General features: G+C 44.7%; 1 protein-coding gene across 1 annotated transcript in view; it reads right to left on the bottom strand.

The window, feature by feature from the left end:
- CSMD3 (CUB and Sushi multiple domains 3) overlaps positions 1 to 3,783 on the bottom strand; it is a 781,433-nt gene extending 777,650 nt beyond the window's left edge. The window contains exon 1 of the mRNA XM_038745631.1: positions 3,633 to 3,783. Coding sequence (XP_038601559.1) covers positions 3,633 to 3,783 — 151 coding nt within the window. The remainder of the gene's footprint in view (positions 1 to 3,632) is intronic.
- Positions 3,784 to 11,096: the final 7,313 nt, after the last annotated feature.

The following is an 11,096-nucleotide window of genomic DNA, read 5'->3' as shown; positions in this document are numbered from 1 at the left end:
TCCTCGACGTCAGGCGTTTTGATGACCCTTTAATATAATAATAATAATGGCATTTTTAAGCGCTTACTATGTGCAATGCACTGTTCTAAGCGCTGGGGAGGTTACAAGGTGATCAGGGTGTCCCACGGGGGGCTCACAATGTTCATCCCCATTTTACAGATGAGGTAAGTGAGGCACAGAGAAGTGAAGTGACTTGCCCAAAGTCACACAGCTGACAATTGGCAGAGCAGGGATTTGAACCCATGACCTCTGACTCCAAAGCCCGGGCTCTTTCCACTGAGCCACACTGCTTCTCTGGCACTTGGCACTTTGGCGGCCCGAAGGGAGAGGGTCAAATGGTCAAGGCTAAGGGATCTCGCCTCCAGTCGCCACTTCCAGGGGGGCTTGTCCTCTGCTGTGGTACACAAGCCATCCATCCAACCATCCATCCATTCATCCATCCATTCATCCATCCATCATCATCAATCGTATTTATTGAGCGCTTACTATGTGCAGAGCACTGTACTAAGCGCTTGGGAAGTACAAATTGGCAACACATAGAGACAGTCCCTACCCAACAGTGAGCTCACAGTCTAAAAGAGTGGGCTCACAGTCTAAAAGACTGTGGATGCCATCCATCCATCCATCTACCCATCCCTCCCCGCAGTGTACGTCCATTCCTGAGCTGGAGAGACCGGGATCTTGTCCCGGATGGTCCGTCCAAGTCCTGCGATGCAAGGCCTGCTGGAGGAGGAGGAGGAGGTGGCGGCAGCTCTCCCTGTCTGGACCTCGCCTTTCCCTGAAGAGTCAAACAAACCCCCCGGTCTCCACTTTCAGGGCTGTCTCAAGCGGCTAGGCCTTGGCCGTCCTCCAAATGTACCAAGGCGGCCGGAACTGCCACCCCACCTTGTCGAACCTTGCCCATTTCAGCTCCTCCTCCCCCTCCAGCAGCTGGGACACATTCATCACTGTTATACTCTGCAGCAGCGGCGTTTTGTATAACAGCGTGGCTCTCACTGGAGAGAAGGAGGTGAGGGCAGGGGTCTGCTGGGCAAGGGGTAGAGATGGGGCAAGATGGGAGCCCTTTCCTACGGCGGGGGGGCTTTCCTTCCAGACGGCCTGTGCTTCGGTCTGGAACCGGACCTACAGAAGGGGGATGCATCGCCTGGATTCTGGATACAGGACAGGCCGGCCTGCGAGGCCTGTAGGACAGAGAGCAGAAAACGGGGCCTGTCTGGGGGTGGCAAGGAGTGATTGCCAAGGGTAATCAGGAGATATTGGCAAGGGTGGCCAGGAGAAATTGGCAAGGGTGGCAGAGAGGGAGTGGGCAGGATAACTCATGGGAGGGGGACAGGGAGGGGGCCTCAGAGAGGCGACAATCAAGAAGATAGGCAAGGAGCCAAGGCAAGGCAGCACTCGGCCTCCTAGAAAAGAAGCAGCGGAAACGGGGCGGGAGGGGGCACAGGCAAGGATACTGGGAAGTTTTGTTTATTTGTTTGCTTGTGGTACAGTGTTTAGAACAGGAAGGATGCGTGGGAGGCAACTGCGGGGTGGAGGGGTAATGACAGCTGCAAAAAAGCTAGAGAGCTGCGGCGATCTGGGGAAAGGGAGCTCTTTTAGGTGGGGCCGAGATGGGGTGATTTAGGACCTCCTGGGTTCATAACGGGTTTTTTGGTGTCTTTTCTTTTCCTCCCCACCGTCTCCCCAACGTCTGGGATGTTTTCAGGGGACACCTCCCGCATCCTTTCCCGGCCAGGAGGGTCCAGATCCAGAAACAGTAGGGCCCCGTGGTACCTCACCATCTATTTAAACGTACTCATCTCGCTTTTCTCTGTTTTTTTCGAAGCCTTTCCGACGCCGCTTAATCCCCCATCGCCAGCTTCGCCATCTCCCTCCCCACCACATCCTCACCGAAGCCGTCTTTCACTCAACAGGTTCCGTGAAAACTTACACTCAGCCCTGGGTCATCTTTACTAGGGTGGGAGGAAATAAAACCCCGTGTGTCCTTAATTCTGCAAACGGGGCGTGGGTGTTAGATGGGGAGATGCGGGCTGCAACAGGATCCCATGAAATCCGGAACACGCTCCACGCAGGGAAGTCAGCACGGTTAAAATGATAACATATTTGGCTGCCTTTGATGGCGAGACAACGCGGTTTGGAAACAACTGAGATCATTCGGCAGTTCGTCTAGCATAGATTCCCCCCCCACACACACACCAATAAAAAAAAGCTTCGTGGCATAGCATTTGTATTAAAATTCTAGACGTGTCATCTATCATTGGAGAGGGTGTCAAGATAACGCACAATGAAACATGAATTATCATTCCCACGGAATGCAAATAGGCTGCGTTCCGGGTGAGAACAGCCAGCTGCAAGCTGTACAATAAACTGTTTCATACAGGCTAAGCCAGATTGCAGCTCAGAGACACTCCTTTAAAAGAGAAGAGGCATACAGTCAATGCTGGCAACCTCGGGGTACGAGGGGAAACACCGATGCTTAAAATGAAAACGAGACGACAATGTCTCTGCGTTATCATTTTGTGTGTGTGTGTGTGTGTGTGTGTGTGTGTGTGCCTGCGTGTGGCGGGTGGGGGGAAAGGGGGGACGGGAGGAGGATAGAGAAAAGTGTGTGTGTGGGAGGGATATTTTAAAAATCATTAGTCATAAACACGGAAATATTTCTTGCTGCAATTAATGGGCGACGGAGCAGGTGAAGTTGTAGAATGAGATTTTCTGTTCTTCCCCCTTTCATACTTAATAGCTATCTTTCTTCCCAGCTAAGTACGGTCTCTGGCGTTCTATGCATTCTCCTATTAGGTAATACATATTTATATATGTACATAATACAATTATATACGTACGTAAACATATACACATATATGTATACATATATTTATAGGACATTCATGTGGCATTCACTCTGTCTGAATAGGGAGACTAGCCGAAGATCTTTTTATGGCTGTCAGCTAATGACTTGCCTCCTACCTTTATTCATCCAAACAGAGTGTTAGCACTCCAAAGCATTTAATGCTTTTAAACGTTGGATCTACAGTCCAAAGAAAGCCCCCCGCCCCCCACCCCCCCCGCACATCAAAACCCATCGGTAGATGGATACCTACAGAGATGATACACAGCTAGCATAATTACATATATACGTTTAGTGTCTATGTGTGTGTGTGTGTGTGTGTGTATGTCTGTGTTTCTAACGAAGATCCTTAATGCATTGGAAGCAGTATATATTGAACACCTCAATAACTTTCTTCTTCTAATAGGTTAAATAGACTACATAGTCTTCAATAACAATATTTTAGCCCAGCAACAATACCCATTTGTTTTACTATATACCCCCCCCCCCCAAAAAAAAGAGTGGGATTCAGCTTGATGACCCACTAGTCAGAGGCTATAAGAACCAACTCACGTCTTCGTTTGAGCATACTGCAAGAATATTTATTGAGCTTGAGCTCAATCACTGCATTGAACACCAATCCCCTTGGCAAGCTAATACATTCCCTATCTCAGAAGAGAGCCATGAATCACCTCTATCCCATTTTATTTTCTTATTCGTCCCCGTAAAAAAAAGTAATCAGGATCTCTATTTTAGGAGCGTGAACTCGACCCAAACCGGGGCGGGGAGACCCCTGAAATCCACCTACCTTTCGCACACGAAACCATCAGTAGAAAGACGAGGTTCCAAAATGTAAATCCACTTTTAATCCCCATTATCTTCATCGGGTCCAAGTCCGGGCGGCCGCATTTAGTACATCCTCTGTTCCCAGAGATTTCCCCTTTGCACAGCCCTTTCATATTATCCGTGAGCTCCTAATTCCTATTCCTCGGCCAGGCGCAGTGGAGTTGTTGTTGGTACGCGGTCACAGCTCAGAGTGAATGGTGTTTCTGGGATACCACAGCAACCTTGACGAGGACTCAACCATCTCTCTAACGGGGGCACAAAGTCTCAGCTCCTCTGGATTTTGCCTTTCCTTGTGCCGATTTTCCCCTCAACCAAATCCTACCACAGTCCTGCCTTGTTATAGCAACCACCAGATCCCACCAGAGAGAGCATCTTAAAGCACAGACACGCTTTCCAAAAAAATTCTGAACAATATTCGGTATCAAGAATCTCTTTTTTTTTTCCCCCGAGAAGATCAATTCTGCCTGTGAAAGCAGCTCAAGAAATAATTTATTAGTGAAATTCCCCTTTCAGCCTGGAAGAGCACTCAAATGCTCACACAGCAGAAGGGGATCTTTTAGGGTATCTGAAGATCCGGATTGCCTTTTTGAAACCGTGATCATGATACGATGGATTATAGCTGTGCTCTCCCTGTTCATGTAGCATGTGTTACTACTGTTGTTGCAGCAAATTTAAGGCAGACTGCTCCTATTTTATTTGGCTGTGCCTTCAGGGAAAATAGAGCCCAGAGGAGTGTGGTTTTGAGCACATTCTCTTATAATGAGATGCATACATGTCCAGGTATGTGTGCATTCACGTATGATTATAGTTCTGATTTATTTTAAAGAGAGAAAGCAATAACAAGCATTACAAGATATTTATCGGAACAGAGCTTGACATTTTTTTTTCCTCTCTCCAAATTATGGGGGCTGCAGTTGGACGACTTTATAGAGGCACAGAGAATAATCTTTGTTATCAAGTACTCCTAAATTTGGAGACTTTTTTGGAGGGGGGTGGTGGTATCTGTGGTTACTGTTTGGACATGTATATGTATATATAATTGAAATTGCAAAGTCCAAAGAGTTAATGTATTGTTAGGAAAGAGCACTCGCGCCATCTACTGGGTTCCGTTCCTCCACCGCCTTCTCCCCAAGATTTCCAACTCGCAGGAATTCTAGTTTTTGACACGGAAAATTATGCTGGCAGCATCTCCGAAGGGGAACATGTCTGCTTCACTGTAGCAATAATGAACGGGGGTTGAAAGACGCGCGTTCAGCCGGAGCCTGGACCTGACGGGCCTGATGGGCTTCTGCTGTCCCTGGGAGGCGGGATGGGGTCAGGGGTTAAGGGCCCTATCTCGAAGCAATCCGGGGGGGCTGGGAGGTGGAGGTGGGGAGGGGAGGGACCTGCCATCCCTTCGCCTTGCGGAGTTAAAAGAGCCTCCTGTGATTCGAGTTGAATGGTGAAGCAGCACACGGGTGATTGGGGTTCTTAATGGGCGTCTGGCAAAGAGGGTTTGCCCAGCGGAGGCTGATGATGTCCTCAGGAGGTGGGGCACTGACCATTCCTCCCCAGAACTTCCTCCTCTCCCTCCTCCTTCTCCTCCCCCTCCTCCCTTTCCTACTCCTCCTCCCTCTTCTCCTTCTCCTCCCTTTCCTACTCCTACTCCCTCTTCTCCTTCCCCCCTCCTCCTTCTCCTCCACCTCCTCCTTCTCCCCCCTCTCCTCCTCCTCCTCTTCCCCTGTGAGAAGTCCATGCTTAATGGGAGAGGGCAGAGAGGTTGTGTGTGTGTGGTGTGTGTGTGTCTGTCCGGTATGGAGTAGATCTTGAGAGAGGGAGAAGAAGAAGGAGAGTCAGGGAGAAAGAGAGAGGGAGAGACACAGAAAGAGACACAGCAAGAGAGGCCGTGTTGTAGCCTGGGAGAGAGTGTGGGTGGGAGGAATCCGAGTCGGTGCGTTTACTTAAGAAGCTGAAAGGTGATTTATCATGCATGTGCATGTATATGTAAGCTATCTGTGTGCCACACATATGCATTAAAGTACGTGTGTGTGTGTGTGTGTGTGTAGGTACACGAGTGTCGGAGTTAATAACAGGATAAGCTCCAAATGCTCTTCTCACTCACTGACCTCATTAAATACAAACACACACACACACACACACACACACACACACAGAGGTATTAGCAAGAGCTGCTCCTTTTCTTTATTGTTTCCCCCCATCGGTGTCCTCATTTACTGTCGGGGTATGCTCAGACACCCTGGGAATTGATTCCTGCGACCACTTCAGCCTCTGCTGCTTGGGAGAAGGCTGATGCGCAGGACTCAAACAAGTCCTTCAATTTAATGATGAGAGGGCTCGCCAGAGCCCATTTTATACAGACTGGAGAGATCGGTCATCTCAACCGACTCCGGTTATTATTGGGGGATTGAAAAAATAAAATAAAGTTCCTTGGATAGAGTGCTTGTGGAGCTCACTTCTATTAAAACAAAAAAACCCTAAAAGTAATACTTAATAGTTCAAGCAACAAAGATGCTGAAAAAAGCAGGTTGAGGAACAATGATTCAAATAGCATAGGATTGAAAAGCCCTTACTCCAAAATCCCAGCCCCCGATATTTACAGTTACAGGCACATTAGTACTCCATTCTACCTCCTACACCAGAAGTGTTAATCCTTGCCATTGAAGAAGAATCAATTACGTTTTTCTAAATATTGCATCCCTGCCATTAAAGTGAAATTATTCACTCAAGCTATGCCCCTTCACTCATATAATAGCTAACTGTATATTAGAGTTTTTATGTACCTTCTTCAGCTCAGAGCACTTAATAAACAATCTTCTTTTCCCTTCCATGCCAGCTGGGTGGCAGGTTGAACAGGTTATTTCCTCCATGCTATACAGATAGGAAAACTAAGACATAGTAAGATGAAGAGGCGAATCCAAGGTCACAATAAGCATCACTGTCAAGACTGGAAACCAAACCTAGGAGAACTGACAACTGGACCAAACGAAACAGCAGGACACACTTTGACATTTCTGATCTGAGAAAAAAAAAATGAATCTGATCACGCAAATGTTCTTGCTTCTGAAAGTTCTGTACTAAGGTGTATTAACGGATAATATTTTCTAGGTATTCGAGAGGCACTTCTGGGTGCAGAATATGGATTCATGCTTTGCTTTCAATAGTTGGCAGACAGTAGGATTCCTATTTTTTGGCATCCTGCAGTTTATTGATCTGGGTGTGGGTCAAGGATGAAAATGACTAGGCATGGATCATTGTGTCAATCAAGATGATCAAATACTCTCAAGAGTTTTTAAAGAGAGTTGAGATCAGAGATGAATAGGCACTTAAACACTGGAAGTGCCAAGAAGCACGTGTAGTCTCTGATCCCTACAGAGCACCTGTACATTATGATCACGTTTGACCTAAAAACAGAGCAGAATAAGTATTTGGTAGCTGAAGAATTAGAGTCTAAAAAAATTGCCTTGCATTGCACAAGTTATTGTCTCATCAGCATTCAGCTCCATGGTAGTAGCTCTAAGGAGACAACAACACAGAAAAAAATGAATAAAGGAGAGAAACAAAATGAATACAATAAGAAGAAAACCACTTTTCTTCAGGGGGTAAGGAACAGGATACTGGAAAATGGGATTTTATGACCTTCTAAGCTGTTTCTATCTCAATAATGAAAATGTTCTTCCAATAGTAGCATGATGTTCCAACTAATGTGGTTTCTGATATTATGCAGCAAATGATAAACTGGCATGTGTCAATAGTATGACTGGCAATCGATATAGGAGCATTTTTTCTCTGATAAGGACTTGTCCCTGCCAATCAGTGCTAAACAGATATTGACCTACAGCTATAGGCTGTTTCTTATTAACTGCATGGTATGAAAACTCCTGCATTGTAGCTACTAATAGTATTGAAAGCATCAAAGCACAAGGAATACAAATATTAATTATTCCAAGCTGCATTGTGTTTGCCTAGTAACTGTGGTTATCGTCACCCTCATTTGCTGCCCCTCTCCAAATCTGATTTTCAGGAGTGCAACAAAAACAAAGCTCACTCCACTTTTTAGCTTCCTACTTAGGCAACAAGCCGTATCTGTCATCCATCATCCTAATCCCTAACCCATCTACCATATTTTAATGTGAACATTGCAAGTGGAATAGTGAGAGGCTTGAATTTTCCCTGCTTTCTTTCAATCTATCTAACCCCTGTCTTTTTTTCATCCCAGAAAGAAAAAAAAAACCTGACACTCCATAAGGAGCTTTACTTTGAAAAATATTTTAAAGGTTGAATTGTAAGCATTAAGGTAATATCTTTCTCTCATGCTGGAAATCAGAAAGCATTGTTCAGAGATGGGGCTCAGTCTTTCCTAAGTCCTACTAAACGGGTCTTCATAGGCATCTTTCCTGGCCTGACTCCTGAGTTGGGATGTTGTGAGTGATGGCCACATGGAAAAAAACAATAATATCTGAATTTTCCAAGAGAAGCACTGTCTTCATTCCCACTGACTTTTAATTCTTGTTGACCTTGTCTTAAGTTTCCTTTGATGCTGTATTCACAATAAAAATGAAGTGGGAAATGAAGCTAGTGAATTTGATCAATGTAGAAAACAAATCTGCTTAATTCAAGTAACAAAAACCTTTACTAAATACTAGCTGACTTTGTTTTTTATTCTGGCTAGCATTTTTGATCTATGTGCTTCGACTACGTCAAGGTATGTAGGTGGACAGATTTCTGTGTCACATGTTGTTGGATTGTTGTAGGGTAGGGATTGTCTCTGTTGCCAAATTGTACTTTCCAAGCACTTAGTACAGTGCTTTGCACATAGTAAGAGCTCAATAAATATGATTGAATAAATGAATGAACATGTGATGTCTTCATGTCACAAATGGCCAGCTGTTACAGAAGGTCCACAAATTGTGTTTTGCCACGTTCTCTGTATTCAACTCATGCTCACAGTCACAGAGGGATAAACTACTGGAGTCTTTTATGAGCCCATTTTAGAAGTCCCCATATTAGCAGATCATTCTGGCTGCAGCAATCATCTGATGGTTTGCCACTCCCAACTTTGTGTTCCCACAAAACCACTGCTAATGTGGATAATCCCAACAGGCTGAACAGACAAGCCTAAAAGAGGAGCAGGGTGTGTGGGGAAGGGTGGACCTAAACCACCTAATTCGCATCAGCTGCTAACTATGCCTTCACCAGTGCCTATCCAGAAAAATGCATAAAAAGAGCAAAGCAATAATATGGGCTTGTATCTTTTATCTAATTTGTGATGTGTATCAAGAGAGATCCCTCTCCAGTTCACACCTAGAGAGTTTCCATTACTCTGCCATGCTCGGCTAGGGAGGGAGAGTCAAACAGATGCAAAGCCATTCCATTATTAGTTTGGGTAGTGGTTACAGAGTGGAAGGCAATTGACTACAAGGCAAAACTCACCTGTACTGGGCAGCAGTACCATGGGAGAGAGTCGAGGGTGGAGACTCAAGGTTACTGTGCAGAAGAAGACAGTGGTAAACGCCTTCGTATTTTTCCCAAGAAAAGTCTATGGAAACGCTACCAGAACAATAACACGTGGAAGTGGGATGTTCTGGGAGTCTTGTGTCCGTGGAGTCGCTATGGTTCAACAGCATAAGACAAAACATCAAGAAATAATCTAGCACAGTCTAATAAGACTGTGGCCTTAGAAGTGGTGTTGCTTAGTGGAAAGAAGACAGGCCTAGGAGTCAGAGGACCTGGTTTCCAATCACAGCTCCAACACCTTTCTGCTATGTGACCTTGGACAAGTCATTTAACTTCTTGGTACTTCAGTTACCTCCACTGTAAAATGGGGATTAAGGCTGTGAACGTTATGTAGAACAGGGACTATGGTCAACCTCATTATCTTGTATCTACTCCAGGGCTTAGTCCACAGTGCCTGCTAGAGTAAGCACTTAACAAATACCATGAAAAAAAAAGTGTGAAACTTTGAAGTGACACAGTAGGGAAAGAGCACAGGACTGTGAGTCAGGACACCTAATCAAAATAATTGTGGAATTTGTTAAATGCTTTGCATGGGCCAAATACTGTAGTAAATGCTGTGGAGGAGACAAGATCATCTGGTTGGGCCCAATCCATGTCCCACACAGGCCTCCCAGTCTAAGTAGGAGGGAGAACAGGTATCAAATCCCCATTTGACAGAAAAAGAAAATGAGGCACAGAGAAGTGAGGTGTCTTGCCCAGGGGCACACAGCAGGCAAGTGATGGGAACAGGGTTAGAACCCAAGTGTTCTGTCTCCCAGGCCAGTGTTCTTACCATTAGGCTATGCTGCTTCTCCTGAGTTCACTTGTGTTCTGATCCCAGTTTTGCCACTTGCCTGTTTTGTGACCTTGGGTAAATCACTTAGTTTCTCTGTATACCTCAGTTTCCTCATCTGTAAAATCAGGATATAATTCCTATTCTCCAACCCCTTACAACTGTAAAAACCCTGTGTGAGCCTCGTGAGCCCCAAGTCTGATTTTATTAGGCTGCATCTAGCAATGTGCTTGGCACATAGTAAGCAGTAACACAGTCATTAGCCATTGTTCTTATAATCATTATTATTATTAACGCTGACATCAGGACCAGTAAGAAAAGATTGTTGGCTCTAGAAATGAGAATGATGCCATTTGTTAAGCCTTGTCAGTGGGATCATAGATGATTACTAAGATTAACTGGCATCATTTGTGAAGGAAAACTTAAGAAGTTCTATTAACACTGTGAATAGAAAAAAATAAATTATAAATAGAGGAAAAGTAATAGGGAATCTGTAGTAGAAATACAGGAATGAGGAATAATAGGATTTATTACACTAGGTGCAATGCATTGCACTAAACCCTGGGGAAAGAATAATAGAAGCAAAGGATAGTCAATCGGTCATAGTTATTGAGCACTTACTGTGTGCAGAACATTTTACTGAGCACTTGGGAGAGTACAATATAACAATATAACTGATACATTCCCTGATCACAATGAGTTTACAGTCTAGAGTGAGCTTACGGAAGGAGTATTGTAGCCATGATTCAACAGAGTGGTAGAAAGTTGTAGGAAGAACTGGCATATTTTAGTGGTAGTTTGGACTGGTGGTTGGCCCAATATATATGCTGAAAGTTTAAAGTTGGGAGACCAGAAACTAAAGGAGTGATTTTTTACTCTCATCAAGGAAATCCAGAAAGATGAAGAAATCCAGGAAGATCAAAGGATGTTGTGATCATGACAGATGTTAAGAAAGTATTTGCGATCTAATGGAAATTGCAGAAGCCCATGTAGGACAGGGCAGTGTTCTGATATTATTGTATTTAATCCAGTACTTAGCAGTGTTTGGTACATAGAAAGTCCTTAACACATAATAATAATAATAATGATGGCATTTATTAAGCACTTACTATGTGCCAAGCACTTTTCTAAGTGCTGGGG

The sequence above is a fragment of the Tachyglossus aculeatus genome, chromosome 4, assembly GCF_015852505.1.
Source record: "Tachyglossus aculeatus isolate mTacAcu1 chromosome 4, mTacAcu1.pri, whole genome shotgun sequence".
Taxonomy (NCBI): domain Eukaryota; kingdom Metazoa; phylum Chordata; class Mammalia; order Monotremata; family Tachyglossidae; genus Tachyglossus; species Tachyglossus aculeatus.
This window is presented reverse-complemented; position numbering and strand designations above follow the sequence as displayed.